At 66.8% G+C, this 18,274-nt stretch overlaps 1 protein-coding gene across 1 annotated transcript; it reads left to right on the top strand.

The window, feature by feature from the left end:
• The first annotated feature begins 4,448 nt into the window (after positions 1-4,448).
• Positions 4,449-17,458, top strand: LOC137448447 (collagen alpha-1(I) chain-like). The gene is made up of 7 exons (XM_068152980.1): positions 4,449-4,678; positions 4,939-5,049; positions 6,167-6,481; positions 6,796-6,936; positions 7,104-10,250; positions 16,000-16,785; positions 17,301-17,458. Exons 4-7 carry the CDS (start codon positions 6,846-6,848, stop codon positions 17,456-17,458), a joined length of 4,182 nt encoding a protein of 1,393 aa, XP_068009081.1. The 5' UTR covers positions 4,449-4,678; positions 4,939-5,049; positions 6,167-6,481; positions 6,796-6,845.
• The last annotated feature ends 816 nt before the right edge of the window (positions 17,459-18,274 follow it).

Here is an 18,274-nt window from a genome sequence, read left to right as displayed (position 1 = left end):
TCCAGTCTGCCCAGTGCCCCCCAGTGCAGCCTCACTGCCCCCACCCCGGCTCCAGTCTGCCCAGTGCCCCCCAGTGCAGCCTCACTGCCCCCACCCCGGCTCCAGTCTGCCCAGTGCCCCCCAGTACAGCCTCACTGCCCCCACCCTGGCTGCAGTCTGCCCAGTGCCCCCCAGTACAGCCTCACTGCCCCCAGTATGGCTCCAGTCTGCCCAGTGCCCCCCAGTGCAGCCTCACTGCCCCCACCATGGCTCCAGTCTGCCCAGTGCCCCCCAGTACAGCCTCACTGCCCCCAGTACGGCTCCAGGCTGCCCAGTGCCCCCCAGTGCAGCCTCACTGCCCCCAGTACGGCTCCAGGCTGCCCAGTGCCCCCCAGTACAGCCTCACTGCCCCCAGTACGGCTCCAGGCTGCCCAGTGCCCCCCAGTGCAGCCTCACTGCCCCCAGTACGGCTCCAGGCTGCCCAGTGCCCCCCAGTACAGCCTCACTGCCCCCAGTATGGCTCCAGTCTGCCCAGTGCCCCCCAGTACAGCCTCACTGCCCCCACCCTGGCTCCAGTCTGCCCAGTGCCCCCCAGTACAGCCTCACTGCCCCCACCCTGGCTCCAGTCTGCCCAGTGCCCCCCCAGTACAGCCTCACTGCCCCCAGTATGGCTCCAGTCTGCCCAGTGCCCCCCAGTACAGCCTCACTGCCCCCACCCTGGCTCCAGTCTGCCCAGTGCCCCCCAGTACAGCCTCACTGCCCCCACCCTGGCTCCAGTCTGCCCAGTGCCCCCCAGTACAGCCTCACTGCCCCCACCCCGGCTCCAGGCTGCCCAGTGCCCCCCAGTACAGCCTCACTGCCCCCACCATGGCTCCAGTCTGCCCAGTGCCCCCCAGTACAGCCTCACTGCCCCCACCCCGGCTCCAGGCTGCCCAGTGCCCCCCAGTGCAGCCTCACTGCCCCCCAGTACGGCTCCAGTCTGCCCAGTGCCCCCCAGTACAGCCTCACTGCCCCCACCCCGGCTCCAGGCTGCCCAGTGCCCCCCAGTACAGCCTCACTGCCCCCACCCCGGCTCCAGGCTGCTCACTTTCCATCCAGTGTGGCCCTGCCGACTCCCAGTGGAGCCCAGGTGTGGTGGGCGGGCAGGATCCCACGGGGTGGCCATGGGGAACTGGGCACTAATCCTTTGCTGCGATGGGCACAGGGCACTGGCCAGGATCTGAGGGCACTGGGATGGGTAGTGGGAAGGGCACTGGGCTGGGGACTGGGAAGGACACTGTGCTGGGCACTGTGCTGGGCACTGTGTCTCTAGGATGGGCACTGTGCTGGGCACTGGGTCTCTAGGATGGGCACTGTGAAGGGCACTGTGAAGGGCACTGTGCTGGGCACTGGGGCTCTGAGATGGGCACTGTGCTGGGCACTGTGAAGGGCACTGTGCTGGGCACTGGGGCTCTGAAATGGGCACTGTGCTGGGCACTGTGCTGGGCACTGGGGCTCTGAGATGGGCACTGTGCTGGGCACTGTGCTGGGCACCGTGCTGGGCACTGGGGCTCTGAGATGGGCACTGTGCTGGGCACTGTGCTGGGCACCGTGCTGGGCACTGGGGCTCTGAGATGGGCACTGGTCTGGGCACTGTGCCACCCGTGCCAGGGCAGCAGGAGGCTCCATGCCCGCTCTAGGTGTGGTGCCCACTCCTGGCTCTGTCCTGAACCCCTGGGTTCAACCTCGCCAGGCTCGGAGAGGACCCCAGCAGTGCTCCTCCCGTGCCCCCCAGCCCCGGGGGGTGCCAGGGCCCCGCCCCAGCAGGGCCCCCCCGGCCCGGCCGGACGCGGAGCCTGAGTCACTGCTGGGCCAGCGGCCACGGCCCGGCCCCAGCGCCCGCCCCGGCCACGGCCACGGCCACGGCCACAGCCCCAGCCCCAGCCCCGGCCCTGCCATGGCCCTCGGCCTGCTGCTGCTGGGTGAGCCCCGACTGGCACTGCATGGGCACTGCGTGGGCACTGCGTGGGCACTGCAGGGGCACTGCAGGGGGACAGAATGCGGCTGGCACCAGTTTGGTTTGGGTACTGGGAGGGGTGGGTGGGTGCAGCACTGGGCACTGTGCTGGCACTGAGCACTGCACTGGGCACTGCATGGGGACTGGGCACTGCGTGGGCACTTCCCTGGGCACTGCATGGGGTCAATGTGTGGATGGCACCAGTTTGGTTTGGGTACTGGGAGGGGTGGGTGGGTGCAGCAGTGGGCACTGCATGTACACTGCACTGACACTAAGCACTGCCTGTGCACTGCACTGGGCACTGGGCATGGCATGGGCACTGCACTGGGCACTGCATTAGGGCAGCGTGTGGGTGGCACCAATATGGAGTGGGTACTGGGAGAGGTGGGCAGGTACAGCACTGGGCACTGCACTGACATTGGGCACTGCGCTGGGCACTGCATGGGGGCAGAGTGTGGATGGCACCACTGGGAGGGGTGCAGCACTGGGCAGTGTGCTGGCACTGGCACTGCATTGAGCACTGCACTGGGCAGCAGGCACTGTGTGGGCACTTCCTGAGCACTGCACAGCATCATTGTGAGGGTGGCACCAGTTTGATTTGGGTACTGGGAGGGGTGGGTGAATGTGGCACTGGGCACTGTGTGGGCACTGCATGGGGGCAACATGTGGATGGCACCAGTATGGTTTGGGTACTGGGAAGGGGGTTGGATGTGGCAATGGGCACCGGCTCTGGGCGGGGAACTGGGCAGGGTTGGCTGTTATGGGCAGGGGGCAAGGTGCCAAGCAGTGGGCATGGGAGGCACTGGGAGCTGGAGACTGGGAAGGGCACTGATTATTGGGCACTGGTCTCTGGTTAGAAGGTGCTGGGCGCTGGCCATGGGGCACTGGGCAGGGCACTGGTACTTGTTGCTGGGCACAGGGTGCTGGGCTTTGGCACTGGGCATTGGGAAGAGCTCTGGGCACAGGGCCCTGGGTGCTGGGCAGTGGAAGGGCACTGGGCACAGGGCCCTGGGTGCTGGGCAGTGGAAGGGCACTGGACACTGATAAGGGGGTGCTGGGAAGGAAACTGGTCATGGGACATGGGGACCTGGGCATTAGGGTGGGTACTGGGCACTGGATATGGGGCACTGGGCAGAAGGGTCTGGGGAGGGCACTGAGAAGGGCTCTGGGCACTGGTTGCTGGCCATGGGGCACTGGGTACAGGGCACTGGGAGGGACACTGGGCACTGGGATGGGCACTGGGTACAGCACAGTAGGAAGGGCTGGGCACAAGGCACTGGGCACACGGGCACCAGGATGAGGACTGGGGAGGGCACTGGGCACTGGTTGCTGGGCACAGGGCACTGGGTGCTGGTCATGGGGCACTGGGCAGTGGTGCCCTGGGCAGTGGTGCCCTGCAGATGCCGGCCCGGGGCTGGGGTGCCCAGGGGCTGGGTGCCCCCAGCTCATCCTGCCCTCCTCACCAGCTGGGCTGCTGGCAGCTCCCAGCACAGGTACTGAGCGGGGGGGGGGAGGGGGTGAGGGAGGCCTGGGGCTGGGGGGGCAGGGGTGGGCAGGGGCTCCCAGGGAGTGCAAAGGATCCACTGGATCCCAGGGGGTGCAGGGTTCCAAGCAGGTCCCAGTGGGTCCCAGCTTGTCCCAATTGCTTCAGAGCTCCCTGCAGGTTCTAGCAGGATCCCTGTGGGTCCCAGTGGGTGCAGAAGGTCCCAGCGGGTCCCAGTGGTTCCCAGTGGTCCCCAGCAGGTCCCAGCAGGTGCCGGCTGGTGCCAGCAGGTCCCAGCGGGTCCCAGCAGGTGCTGGCTGGGCTCGGGGCTGCCGGCTAGGTTCGGGGCTCCCGGCTGGTGCCGGCTGGGCTCGGGGCTGCCGGCTGGGCTCGGGGCTGCCGGCTGGTGCCGGCTGGGCTCGGGGCTGCCGGCTGGGCTCGGGGCTGCAGGCTGGGCTCGGGGCTGCCGGCTGGGCTCGGGGCTGCCGGCTGGTGCCGGCTGGGCTCGGGGCTGCCGGCTGGGCTCGGGGCTGCCGGCTGGTGCCGGCTGGGCTCGGGGCTGCCGGCTGGGCTCGGGGCTGCCGGCTGGTGCCGGCTGGGCTCGGGGCTGCCGGCTGGGCTCGGGGCTGCAGGCTGGGCTCGGGGCTGCCGGCTGGGCTCGGGGCTGCCGGCTGGTGCCGGCTGGGCTCGGGGCTGCCGGCTGGGCTCGGGGCTGCAGGCTGGGCTCGGGGCTGCCGGCTGGGCTCGGGGCTGCCGGCTGGGCTCGGGGCTGCAGGCTGGGCTCGGGGCTGCCGGCTGGGCTCGGGGCTGCCGGCTGGGCTCGGGGCTGCCGGCTGCTCCCAGCGTGCCGCGGGCGGTGCCTCCGGGCGCCCCGGGCGGCGGTGTCTGAGGCGTGGGTCCCGCAGAGCCCTTCCCGGTGCGGCTGGCTGGGGGCCCCGGGCCCTGCGCGGGGCGCGTGGAGCTGCGGCACGCGGGGCGCTGGGGCACCGTCTGCGACGACGACTGGGGGCTGCCCGACGCGGCCGTGGTCTGCAGGCAGCTGGGCTGCGGGCGCCCCCTGGCGGCGCCCGCGGGGGCCTGGTTCGGGGAGGGCTCGGGGCCCATCTGGCTGAACGGAGTGCGGTGCCGCGGGCGGGAGCAGCGCCTGGAGCAGTGCCCGCACCGCGGCTGGCGCCCACACGTCTGTGCCCACGAGGAGGACGCCAGCGCCGTCTGCTCAGGTGGGCGCCCGGGGGGGGGGGGGGCTGAGGGGCACCCGGCTGGGCGGGGGCGCCCAACTGGTAGGGGCACCAAACTGCGGGGGGGGGGAGCACCCTACTGGGGGGGCATCCAACTTGGGGGGGACCCAACTTGGGGGGCCACCTAGGTGGGAGGGGGCACCCAACTTGGGGGGGGCACCAAACTTGGAGGGGGCACCCAACTGGGGAGGCATCCAAGTGTGTGTGGGGGGTGCAGCTCGGCTCACCAGCTTGGCACACAGGGCACCACTTCCAGCCCTTTGGCACCACTGAGCCGCCCTGGGCCACCAGCACTACACCACCCACGAGCACCGTGCTGCAAGGTACCACCTGCACCGGCACCACCTGCACAGGTAGGGGGGGCATGGGGCGTGGCAGGGTGGTGATAGGCACAGTGCACATGGGGTACCACAGAGTGGTGATGTGCATGGTGGGTAAGGGTACTGGGTGCCAGGGAAGGGTGGTGATGAGCATGGTGGGTACAGGGCACAGCAGGGGGTGATAGGCACAGGGTCTTGCTGGTGCTCCCCCAGGGCCCTTGGGGCTGTCTCCCTCTGCTCCTGGGCTGAGCTGGAGGCTTAGGCTCCCTGTGGGTGCTGAGGGCTGCAGAGGGCACAGCTGGAGGAGCCCTGGAGCCAGGTCTGGGCTCCCCCAGTGCCAGAGGGACCTGGGAGCTTCTGGGGAGAGCCCAGGGGAGGCTAAGGGGCTGCTGAGGGCCTGGAGCAGCTCTGTGAGCAGCAAAGGCTGAGAGCCCTGGGCCTGAGAACCTGCAGAAGAGCAGCTCCAGAAGGGAGCTGAGCAATGCTCAGCAAGAGCTAAAGGAGCTGTGGGGGTCAAGAGGCTGGGGCCAGGCTCTGCTGAGTGGTGCCCAGGGACAGCACAAGGGGCAAGGGGCACAAAGTGGCAGCCAGGAGGTTGCAGCTGAGCAGGAGGAGAAAGTTGTTTGTTGTGAGGCTGCTGGAGCCTGGAGCAGGCTGCCCAGAGAGGGTGTGGAGTCTCCTTGTGTGGAGAGCTTCCAACCCCCCCTGGGCATTGTGCCCCTGGGCAAGCTGCTGGGGGTGCCCTGCTGGAGCAGGGGGGGTTAGGCTGGGTGAGCCCCAGAGGTCCCTTCCAGCCTCACCCTGCTGGCACTGGGGGATGTTTGCTACTTAAGTGACTGCTCCTTGGAGGTGGTCATTAAGTAGCTGCTGAGGGTTATTCACAGGTGGGGTCAGGGTCACAGAGCCCTGCCCTAGGCTGCCTGGGGAGGTGGTGGAGTCTCCATCCCCGGAGAGCTTCCAGCCCCCCCGGAGCTGTTCCTGTGTGCCCTGCTCGTGGTGACTCTGCCTTGCCAGGGGGTGGGGGTTGGACTTGGACTTGGTGATCTCCAGAGGTCCCTCCCAGCCCCCACCGTGCGGGGACTCCATGAGTCTGTGACTCCCATGCCAAGGTCACCTCCCCCGGTGGCCCTGACCTGAGCCTCTCCCGCAGGTGATGCCCTCCTGCGGCTGGTGGGAGGCGCCGGCCGCTGTGCCGGGCGCCTGGAGGTCTTCCACGAGGGGCATTGGGGCACCGTCTGCGACGACCTCTGGGGGCTGCCGGACGCGGGGGTGGTCTGCAGGCAGCTAGGCTGCGGCGCTGCCCTGGACGCCCCCCGGGCAGCTTTCTTCGGCGAGGGCAGCGGCCGCATCTGGCTGGATGATGTCCGGTGCCAGGGCAACGAATCCTCCCTGCTGCAGTGCCCGGCGGCCCCCTGGGGGGTCACCAACTGCCAGCACCGGGAGGACGCCGCCGTCGTCTGCGCAGGTACCCGGGGGCTGGGCCGGGGTCCCAAGTGTGGCCGGCAGGGCCAGGGCAGGGATTGGCCACCTGGGCTGGGCACTGGCGAGGGCGCAGCTCGGGTGCTGGGGGCATGTTTGGGGGCAGGTTTGTGCACTGCACTGCAGGGAGGGTACTGAGGAGGTGGAGAAGGCCCAGGGAAGGGCAATGAGGCTGGGGAGGGGACTGGGGAGAAGGGCTGGGGAGGGGGCTGGGGAGCAGGGCTGGGGAGGGGCATCTGCAGGACCCTGCGGCATGGGCAGGGGGCAGTGCCATGAGCTCTTGGGCTCCTCCTCCCACAGATGAGTTGACCTCCCTGGATGTCCACCCTGTAGAGCCCCCTCTCCACCAGATGCAGGCACTGCCCACCCAGGTGTCCCCCTCGACAGGGTCCCTTGTCTCCAGCTCGCTCTGGGACGGAGCCAGCACCGCATGGGCACCAGGCAAGGGGAGGAGGAGCTGGGCTGGAGCTCTGTGTCCCAACGGGCAGGGGCTCAGGGGGCTGCTGGGACCCTGTCCTCAATGTCCCACTGACCCTGTCCCCAAGGGCTGTCCCCAGCCCTGGCCCTTGGTGTCCCCCCAGAGCTGAGCTGCCCTCTCCTTGCTGCAGGACACAGGGTCCTGGTGTCACCAACAGAGACTTCACCCACGGCCAGCAGCCCCCAGGGCCCTGCAGGGCAGAGTCGAGTCGGTGCCAGCCAGGACAGCGCTGGGCGAGATCCCCTCCGGGTGCTGAGGATCAGTCGGCTGAAAGCAGAGCAGGACCCAGCTGGCAGCGTCCAGAGCACCAAGCCCAAGGCAGGGAAGGATCCAGCTGGTGCCTCTGGGCCCAAGGCTGGATGGGATCCAGTGGGAGCCAACAGGTCCAAACCAGGATGGGATCCAGTGGGAGCCAACAGGTCCAAGGCTGGATGGGATCCAGTGGGAGCCAACAGGTCCAAACCAGGATGGGATCCAGTGGGAGCTAACAGGTCCAAGGCAAGATGGCATCCAGTGGGAGCCAACAGGTCCAAGGCTGGATGGGATCCATCTGGCACCAACAGGTCCAAAGCAAGATGGGATCCAGTGGGAGCCAACAGGTCCAAAGCAAGATGGGATCCAGTGGGAGCTAACAGATCCAAAGCAAGATGGGATCCAGTGGGAGCCAACAGGTCCAAAGCAAGATGGGATCCAGTGGGAGCCAACAGGTCCAAGGCAAGATGGGACCCAGCTGGCACCAACAGGTCCAAGGCAAGATGGGACCCAGCTGGCACCAACAGGTCCAAGGCGAGGTGGGATCCAGTGGGAGCCAACAGGTCCAAACCAGGATGGGATCCAGTGGGAACCAAGAGGTCCAAGGAAGGATGGGATCCAGTGGCACTCAACAGGTCCAAGACTGGAGGGGATCCAGCTGGCACCATCAGGTCCAAGGCAGGACGGGACCCAGTGGGTCCCATCCACATCACCCAGCCCAGAGCAGGGCGAGATCCCCCCAGCATGGCAGGGATCCCTTGGCCCAGCACTGAGCAGGGTTTGGCAGGTGCCACCAGGAAGCCACCAGAACAGGGTTTGGCTGGGACCATGCAAGGTGCCAAGGCAAAGGCAGGGCAGGATCCAGCTGGTGCCACCCAACAGCACCCAGGGCCTGTGGCAGTGCCCATCCAGGCCACCCCAGAGACAGCAGGGCAGGACCCCATCAGTGCCAGCCAGGCCGAAGTGGAGCAGGAGCCAGTTGGTAGCACACCAGGAACCAGGCCCAAAGCAGAGCAGGATTTGGTGCCCACCATGGAGATCCCTGCAGGGGAGACCACGTGGGGCAAGCAGAAGCTGGCACAGCCAGGACCTGAGGGTGCCATGAGCAGCACAGCTCCTGCAGCACGCCTGGGGGTGGGTGGCACCCAAGGGGCAACTCCTTCTGCAGGCCTTGGTCTAGGAAATGTGCTGAGGAGCACACAGCCTGCAGAGCAACCATGGCCTGAGGGTGACATGGGGAGCACAGACCCTCCAGCAGAAGCAGGTCCTGTTGGTACCATGAGGAGCTCACCTCCTGCAGCAGAAGCAGGTGCAGAAGGTGGCATGGTGACCACACCTCCTGCAGCAGAAGCAGGTGCAGAAGGTGCCATGGTGACCACACCTCCTGCAGCAGAAGCAGGTCCAGAGGGTGGCATGGTGACCACACCTCCTGCAGCAGAAGCAGGTCCAGAGGGTGGCATAGTGACCACATCTCCTGCAGCAGAAGCAGGTCCAGAGGGTGGCATAGTGACCACACCTCCTGCAGCAGAAGCAGGTGCAGAAGATGGCATGGTGACCACACCTCCTGCAGCAGAAGCAGGTGCAGAAGATGGCATGGTGACCACACCTCCTGCAGCAGAAGCAGACCCTGAAGGTGCCATGGTGACCACACCTCCTGCAGCAGAAGCAGACCCTGAAGGTGCCATGGTGACCACACCTCCTGCAGCAGAAGCAGGTCCAGAGGGTGGCATAGTGACCACACCTCCTGCAGCAGAAGCAGGTCCAGAGGGTGGCATAGTGACCACACCTCCTGCAGCAGAAGCAGGTGCAGAAGATGGCATGGTGACCACACCTCCTGCAGCAGAAGCAGGTGCAGAAGATGGCATGGTGACCACACCTCCTGCAGCAGAAGCAGACCCTGAAGGTGCCATGGTGACCACACCTCCTGCAGCAGAAGCAGGTCCAGAGGGTGGCATGGTGACCACACCTCCTGCAGCAGAAGCAGGTCCAGAAGGTGGCATGGTGACCACACCTACTGCAGCAGAAGCAGACCCTGAAGGTGCCATGGTGACCACATCTCCTGCAGCAGAAGCAGGTCCAGAAGGTGGCATGGTGGCCACACCTCCTGCAGCAGAAGCAGGTCCAGAGGGTGGCATGGTGACCACACCTCCTGCAGCAGAAGCAGGTGCAGAAGGTGGCATGGTGACCACACCTCCTGCAGCAGAAGCAGGTGCAGAAGGTGGCATGGTGACCACACCTCCTGCAGCAGAAGCAGGTGCAGAAGGTGGCATGAGTCCTTCAGGTCCTTCAGTGGAACTGGACCTGGATGGTACCACATGGACCACAGACCCAGCAGAAGCAGACCCTGAAGGTACCCTGGTGACCACACCTCCTGCAGCAGAAGCAGGTCCAGAGGGTGGCATGGTGACCACACCTGCAGCAGAAGCAGGTCCAGAGGGTGGCATGGTGACCACATCTCCTGCAGCAGAAGCAGGTCCAGAGGGTGGCATAGTGACCACACCTGCAGCAGAAGCAGGTCCAGAGGGTGGCATGGTGACCACACCTGCAGCAGAAGCAGGTCCAGAGGGTGGCATAGTGACCACACCTCCTGCAGCAGAAGCAGGTGCAGAAGGTGGCATGGTGACCACACCTCCTCCAGAAGGTCCAGAAGGTGGCATGAGTCCTTCAGGTCCTTCAGTGGAACTGGACCTGGATGGTACCACATGGACCACAGACCCAGCAGAAGCAGGCCCTGAAGGTACCATGAGGAGCTCACATCCACCAGCAGAACCAGATCCAGCTGGTAGCATGGTGACCACACATCCTGCAGTTGAACCAGTTCCAGAAGGTGACATGGGTACCACAGGTCTTTCAGTGGATCTGAACATGGATGGTACCACATGGATTGCAGATCCACCAGCTGAACCAGGTCCAGAAGGGACCATGAGGAGCAGCCATTTGAGCACAGAATCCAGCACATGGAGCACAGACCCTGGAGCCAAATCTGGTCCAGAAGCTACCATGAGGAATAAACACCAGGAAATAGGTAGGAGGATGCAGTTGGATGGTTGGAGATGGTTAGAGATGGTTAGAGATGGCTGGCTGGCTGGCTGCGGATGGCTGGCTGCAGATGGCTGGATGGATGGCTGCAGATGGCTGGCTGGCTGGCTGGAGATGGCTGGCTGGCTGGCTGTGGGTGGCTGGCTGGTTGGCTGCGGATGGCTGGCTGGCTGCGGATGGCTGGCTGGTTGGCTGTGGCTGGCTGCGGATGGCTGGCTGGCTGCGGATGGCTGGCTGGCTGGCTGTGGCTGGCTGCGGATGGCTGGCTGGCTGCGGATGGCTGGCTGGTTGGCTGCGGATGGCTGGCTGGCTGGCTGCGGATGGCTGGTTGGCTGCGGATGGCTGGCTGTGGATAGCTGGCTGGTTGGCTGCGGATGGCTGGCTGGCTGGCTGCGGGTGGCTGGTTGGCTGGCTGTGGCTGGCTGCGGATGGCTGGCTGTGGCTGGCTGCGGATGGCTGGATGGTTGGCTGTGGCTGGCTGCGGATGGCTGGCTGGCTGCGGATAGCTGGATGGTTGGCTGTGGCTGGCTGCGGATGGCTGGTTGGCTGCGGATGGCTGGCTGTGGATAGCTGGCTGGTTGGCTGCGGATGGCTGGCTGGCTGGCTGCGGGTGGCTGGCTGGTTGGCTGCGGGTGGCTGGCTGGCTGGCTGTGGCTGGCTGCGGGTGGCTGGCTGGCTGCGGATAGCTGGATGGTTGGCTGTGGCTGGCTGCGGATAGCTGGCTGGTTGGCTGCGGATGGCTGGCTGGCTGGCTGTGGCTGGCTGCGGATGGCTGGCTGGCTGCGGATGGCTGGCTGGTTGGCTGCGGATGGCTGGCTGGCTGGCTGCGGATGGCTGGTTGGCTGCGGATGGCTGGCTGTGGATAGCTGGCTGGTTGGCTGCGGATGGCTGGCTGGCTGGCTGCGGATGGCTGGTTGGCTGCGGATGGCTGGCTGTGGATAGCTGGCTGGTTGGCTGCGGATGGCTGGCTGGCTGGCTGCGGGTGGCTGGTTGGCTGGCTGTGGCTGGCTGCGGATGGCTGGATGGTTGGCTGTGGCTGGCTGCGGATGGCTGGCTGGCTGCGGATAGCTGGATGGTTGGCTGTGGCTGGCTGCGGATGGCTGGTTGGCTGCGGATGGCTGGCTGTGGATAGCTGGCTGGTTGGCTGCGGATGGCTGGCTGGCTGGCTGCGGGTGGCTGGCTGGTTGGCTGCGGGTGGCTGGCTGGCTGGCTGTGGCTGGCTGCGGGTGGCTGGCTGGCTGCGGATAGCTGGATGGTTGGCTGTGGCTGGCTGCGGATAGCTGGCTGGTTGGCTGCGGATGGCTGGCTGGCTGCGGATAGCTGGATGGTTGGCTGTGGCTGGCTGCGGATGGCTGGCTGGTTGGCTGTGGCTGGCTGCGGATAGCTGGATGGTTGGCTGTGGCTGGCTGCGGATAGCTGGCTGGTTGGCTGCGGATGGCTGGCTGGCTGCGGATGGCTGGCTGGCTGGCTGTGGCTGGCTGCGGATGGCTGGCTGGCTGGCTGTGGCTGGCTGCGGATGGCTGGCTGGCTGCGGATGGCTGCGGATGGCTTTGGATGGCTGGCTGGGGATGGCTGGCTGGGGATGGCTGGCTTTGGATGGCTGGCTGGCTGGCTGGCTGCGGATGGTTGGCTGCGGATGGCTGGCTGGCTGCGGATGGCTGGCTGGCTGTGGATGGCTGGCTGGCTGCAGATGGCTGGATGGTTGGCTGCGGATGGCTGGCTGGCTGTGCCTGGCTGACTGCGTATGGCTGGCTGGCTGGGGATGGCTGGCTGGCTGCGGATGGCTGGCTGGCTGTGGATGGCTGGCTGGCTGCAGATGGCTGGATGGTTGGCTGCGGATGGCTGGCTGGCTGTGCCTGGCTGACTGCGTATGGCTGGCTGGCTGGGGATGGCTGGCTGGCTGCGGATGGCTGGCTGGCTGTGGATGGCTGGCTGGCTGCAGATGGCTGGCTGGCTGCAGATGGCTGGCTGGCTGTGCCTGGCTGACTGCGTATGGCTGGCTGGCTGGGGATGGCTGGCTGGCTGCGGATGGCTGGCTGGCTGTGGATGGCTGGCTGGCTGCGGATGGCTGGCTGGCTGCAGATGGCTGGCTGGCTGTGGATGGCTGGCTGGCTGCAGATGGCTGGCTGGCTGTGGATGGCTGGCTGGCTGCGGATGGCTGGCTGGCTGCGGATGGCTGGCTGGCTGTGGATGGCTGGCTGGCTGCAGATGGCTGGATGGTTGGCTGCGGATGGCTGGCTGGCTGTGCCTGGCTGACTGCGTATGGCTGGCTGGCTGGGGATGGCTGGCTGGCTGCGGATGGCTGGCTGGCTGTGGATGGCTGGCTGGCTGCAGATGGCTGGATGGTTGGCTGCGGATGGCTGGCTGGCTGTGCCTGGCTGACTGCGTATGGCTGGCTGGCTGGGGATGGCTGGCTGGCTGCGGATGGCTGGATGGTTGGCTGCGGATGGCTGCGGATGGCTTTGGATGGCTGGCTGGGGATGGCCTGCTGGGGATGGCTGGCTTTGGATGGCTGGCTGGCTGGCTGGCTGCGGATGGTTGGCTGCGGATGGCTGGCTGTGGATGGCTGGCTGGTTGGCTGCGGATGGCTGGCTGGCTGCGGATGGCTGGCTGGTTGGCTGCGGATGGCTGGATGGTTGGCTGCGGCTGGCTGGCTGGGGATGGCTGGCTGGGGATGGCTGGCTTTGGCTGGCTGGCTGGCTGGGGCTGGCTGGCTGGGGCTGGCTGGGTGGGGCTGGCTGGCTGCGGATGGCCTGCTGGGGATGGCTGGCTTTGGATGGCTGGCTGGCTGGCTGGCTGCGGATGGTTGGCTGCGGATGGCTGGCTGTGGATGGCTGGCTGGTTGGCTGCGGATGGCTGGCTGGCTGTGGATGGCTGGCTGGCTGCAGATGGCTGGATGGTTGGCTGCGGATGGCTGGCTGGCTGCGGATAGCTGGATGGTTGGCTGTGGCTGGCTGCGGATAGCTGGCTGGTTGGCTGCGGATGGCTGGCTGGCTGCGGATGGCTGGCTGGCTGGCTGTGGCTGGCTGCGGATGGCTGGCTGGCTGCGGATGGCTGCGGATGGCTTTGGATGGCTGGCTGGGGATGGCTGGCTGGGGATGGCTGGCTTTGGATGGCTGGCTGGCTGGCTGGCTGCGGATGGTTGGCTGCGGATGGCTGGCTGGCTGTGGATGGCTGGCTGGCTGCAGATGGCTGGATGGTTGGCTGCGGATGGCTGGCTGGCTGTGGATGGCTGGCTGGCTGCAGATGGCTGGATGGTTGGCTGCGGATGGCTGGCTGGCTGCGGATAGCTGGATGGTTGGCTGTGGCTGGCTGCGGATAGCTGGATGGTTGGCTGTGGCTGGCTGCGGATAGCTGGCTGGTTGGCTGCGGATGGCTGGCTGGCTGCGGATGGCTGGCTGGCTGTGGCTGGCTGCGGATGGCTGGCTGGCTGCGGATGGCTGCGGATGGCTTTGGATGGCTGGCTGGGGATGGCTGGCTGGGGATGGCTGGCTTTGGATGGCTGGCTGGCTGGCTGGCTGCGGATGGTTGGCTGCGGATGGCTGGCTGGCTGTGGATGGCTGGCTGGCTGCAGATGGCTGGATGGTTGGCTGCGGATGGCTGGCTGGCTGCGGATAGCTGGATGGTTGGCTGTGGCTGGCTGCGGATAGCTGGATGGTTGGCTGTGGCTGGCTGCGGATAGCTGGCTGGTTGGCTGCGGATGGCTGGCTGGCTGCGGATGGCTGCGGATGGCTGGCTGGCTGTGGCTGGCTGCGGATGGCTGGCTGGCTGCGGATGGCTGCGGATGGCTTTGGATGGCTGGCTGGGGATGGCTGGCTGGGGATGGCTGGCTTTGGATGGCTGGCTGGCTGGCTGGCTGCGGATGGTTGGCTGCGGATGGCTGGCTGGCTGCGGATGGCTGGCTGGCTGTGGATGGCTGGCTGGCTGCAGATGGCTGGATGGTTGGCTGCGGATGGCTGGCTGGCTGTGCCTGGCTGACTGCGTATGGCTGGCTGGCTGGGGATGGCTGGCTGGCTGCGGATGGCTGGATGGTTGGCTGCGGATGGCTGCGGATGGCTTTGGATGGCTGGCTGGGGATGGCCTGCTGGGGATGGCTGGCTTTGGATGGCTGGCTGGCTGGCTGGCTGCGGATGGTTGGCTGCGGATGGCTGGCTGGCTGCGGATGGTTGGCTGCGGATGGCTGGCTGGCTGCGGATGGCTGGCTGGCTGCAGATGGCTGGATGGTTGGCTGCGGATGGCTGGCTGGCTGCGGATGGCTGGCTGGCTGCGGATGGCTGCGGATGGCTTTGGATGGCTGGCTGGGGATGGCTGGCTGGGGATGGCTGGCTTTGGATGGCTGGCTGGCTGGCTGGCTGCGGATGGTTGGCTGCGGATGGCTGGCTGGCTGTGGATGGCTGGCTGGCTGCAGATGGCTGGATGGTTGGCTGCGGATGGCTGGCTGGCTGCGGATAGCTGGATGGTTGGCTGTGGCTGGCTGCGGATAGCTGGATGGTTGGCTGTGGCTGGCTGCGGATAGCTGGCTGGTTGGCTGCGGATGGCTGGCTGGCTGCGGATGGCTGCGGATGGCTGGCTGGCTGTGGCTGGCTGCGGATGGCTGGCTGGCTGCGGATGGCTGCGGATGGCTTTGGATGGCTGGCTGGGGATGGCTGGCTGGGGATGGCTGGCTTTGGATGGCTGGCTGGCTGGCTGGCTGCGGATGGTTGGCTGCGGATGGCTGGCTGGCTGCGGATGGCTGGCTGGCTGTGGATGGCTGGCTGGCTGCAGATGGCTGGATGGTTGGCTGCGGATGGCTGGCTGGCTGTGCCTGGCTGACTGCGTATGGCTGGCTGGCTGGGGATGGCTGGCTGGCTGCGGATGGCTGGATGGTTGGCTGCGGATGGCTGCGGATGGCTTTGGATGGCTGGCTGGGGATGGCCTGCTGGGGATGGCTGGCTTTGGATGGCTGGCTGGCTGGCTGGCTGCGGATGGTTGGCTGCGGATGGCTGGCTGGCTGCGGATGGTTGGCTGCGGATGGCTGGCTGGCTGCGGATGGTTGGCTGCGGATGGCTGGCTGGCTGCGGATGGCTGGCTGGCTGCAGATGGCTGGATGGTTGGCTGCGGATGGCTGGCTGGCTGCGGATGGCTGGCTGGCTGCAGATGGCTGGATGGTTGGCTGCGGATGGCTGGCTGGCTGTGCCTGGATGGCTGCGTATGGCTCGCTGGCTGCGGATGGCTGGCTGGCTGCGGATGGCTGGCTGCGGATGGCTGGCTGCGGATGGCTGGCTGGGGCTGGCTGGCTGCGGATGGCTGGCTGGCTGGGGATGGCTGGTTGGGGATGGCTGGCTTTGGATGGCTGGCTGGCTGTGGCTGGCAGGCTGTGGATGGCTGGCTGGGGATGGCTGGTTGGGGATGGCTGGCTGTGGCTGGCTGGCTGTGGCTGGCTGGGTGGGGATGGCTGGCTGTGGCTGGCTGGCTGTGGCTGGCAGGCTGTGGATGGCTGGCTGGGGATGGCTGGTTGGGGATGGCTGGCTTTGGATGGCTGGCTGGCTGTGGCTGGCTGGCTGGGGATGGCTGGTTGGGGATGGCTGGCTTTGGATGGATGGCTGGCTGTGGCTGGCTGGCTGTGGCTGGCAGGCTGCAGATCGCTGATGCCTGGAGGTGGTTGGTATCTGACGTCCTTGACACCATATCCAGCTGGTGGCTCTGCAGGCAGCAGTGCAGAGGCCTCCAGCCCTCCGTGTCCCTTCCCTCCCCAGGTGTGGACCTTGCCCCTGGCCCTGCTGGACTTTCTGCTGCCCCCCCCTCGCCCTGGCCCTCACAGAACCCTGCTCTGATGCCTTCACCTCCCCCTGCCCTCCCACGCCAGCTGGGTCTGGGCTCCACCATTCCCTCCTGGTCCCCACCAGAGCATCCCAGCACCCAGAGCCCCCTGGGACCCACTCGGGCCTCCAGGGACACCCCCACAGCACTCCCCCAGGACCCTATGGAGACCCTCCCCCCCAAGATCCCCTCAGGACCCTTCCAGCCCCCTCAAAAGGACCTCAACACCCAGACCCCCCCAGCACCCCCAAACCCCACCCTGGGCACCCTTGGCATCCAGGACCCCTCCACAGAGCCTCTTATCACCCCCCACACCCCCCCCGCACCCCCAACCCCCCGCATGGAGACCCTCAACCCTCAGTCCACCCCAGGCCCCCCCCAGCACCCTATGGAGACCCCCAGGACCCAGTCCCCCCCGGAGGCCCCTCCAGAACCCCTCAGCACTCAGAGCCCCCCCGAACCCTCCCCTTGCACCCAGTCCCCTCCAGAAGCCCCCCCCAGCAGCCATCCCCCCCCAGATGCCCTCCCAGAACCCCTCAGCACCCAGCCCCCCGCACTGTCTCCCCCCAGCACCCAGCCCTCTCCAGCCCCCCTGAATCCCCCACTGAAGCCCCCCAGGACTCAGCCTCCCCAAGGACCCTGCCAGCTGCCCCTGGACTCCCCCAGCCCCCATCCTGCTCATCTCCCATCCCCCCCCCAGCTCCCTGGGCCCCCCTGTACAGGTGAGTTTGGGATGGGGGCACAGTGACAGAGGACATCCCCCCCCCCATAAACTCCCTAAGTGATCCCCCACGGGACCTCAGAGCTTGGGGGAGGGGAGGTTAGGGTCCTCTCTGCTCCCCAAATTGGGGGGGGGAGAGGATTTTGTGGGGAGAGGGCACTGCTGGGGGGGTTAGGGTTCCCCCTGCACCCCAGTTTGGAGGGGGGGTGTCATTTTTTGGGGGTGGTAGGATGCTGATGGGGGAGGAGTAAGGGTAGCCTCTGCAACCCCAATTGGGGGGGGTGACATCATCTGGGGCTGTGAGGGTGCTGTAGGGGTGGGGTTTAGGGTCCCTTCTGCCCCCCAAAATGGGGGGTGGGGGCATCATTTTGGGGAGGGGGGGATGAAGACACTGCTGGGGGTAGGTTTAGGGTCCTCTCTGCACCCCAAACTGTTGGGGGCAGAGGGTTTTTGTCTCGGGGGGGCCTCTCTCACGGCTCTGGCTTTGGGGGGGTGTCTGTGTGTCTCTCCCCTCAGGCCCAGGTCCTGCCCCCCCGGCCCAGTTCGAAGCTCTGCTGCAGGAGGTGCGAGGGCTGAGAGGGGACCTGAGGGCTCTCACCCGCACCCTGCAGCAGCTTTTTGGGGGGGGGGAGGGGTTTAAGGGGACCCCCCCTGCCATCAGCTCTCAGCCATGATGAGGCCATGCTCCCCCCTCAATAATTTCGGGGTTGGGGCAGGGAGCTGCTGTGACCCCCCCCCCCCAGATGCAATAAAGAAGGGCTGGAGCCCTCCCCTATCCCCCCCCCAATGTTGATGTGGGACCAGGGGCAGCATTTGGGTGGGGGAGGGCAGAGGGAGTCCAGCCCCAACCTTGGGCCCATATCTGGGGGGGAGGGGTGGGACGGGGGGGGGGGGGCAGTTTAAGAAAGGGAGGAGGTGCTGTGGGAGCAGGGGGGGGCAGGATGGGTGAGGGGCTGGGGGGTGATGGGGACAGGGAGCAGAGATTGGGGAGGGGTGGGAAAATGTGGGGGAGGGGGAGGGGGGGGAAGGTTGGGGTGACCTGGGGAGGGTAGCTGATGGGGGTCAGTGAGGTTTTGGGCTGGGGGGGGTTAGGGGGGCTCTTTGGGGGTCAGTTGGGTTTTTGGGGGCTGTTGGGGGTCTGTGGGGTTTGGGAGGGGGGTGTGGGGGAGGGGTCTTGGAGCTACGTTTGAGGGTCATTTTGGGGGGGTCTTTGGGGGTCAGTGAGGGGTTTTGGGGGGGGCTGTTGGGGGTCAGCAAAGTTTGGGGGATTTGGGGTGTCCTGGGGGGTTTTGGGGGCAGGGTTGGGAGTCATTGCGGGGGGGGGGGCTTTGGGGGGGTCAGTGAGGTTTTGGGGTGGGGGATTTGGGGGTCTGGGAGGGTCGTGCTGGGGTCTGTTGGGTTTTGGGCTGGGGGGGGCTGGGGGGGCTCTGGGGAGGATCAGTGAGGCTGGGGGGGGAGGGGAGCCTTGGTATCGTGGGATGTTGGAGACC

This window comes from Melanerpes formicivorus, unplaced genomic scaffold (genome assembly GCF_026170545.1).
Source record: "Melanerpes formicivorus ecotype bairdi unplaced genomic scaffold, bMelFor1.0.p_v2 SCAF_24, whole genome shotgun sequence".
NCBI lineage: Eukaryota > Metazoa > Chordata > Aves > Piciformes > Picidae > Melanerpes > Melanerpes formicivorus.
Note: the sequence above shows the minus strand (reverse complement) of the source record. Positions and strands in the feature narration are given on the sequence as shown.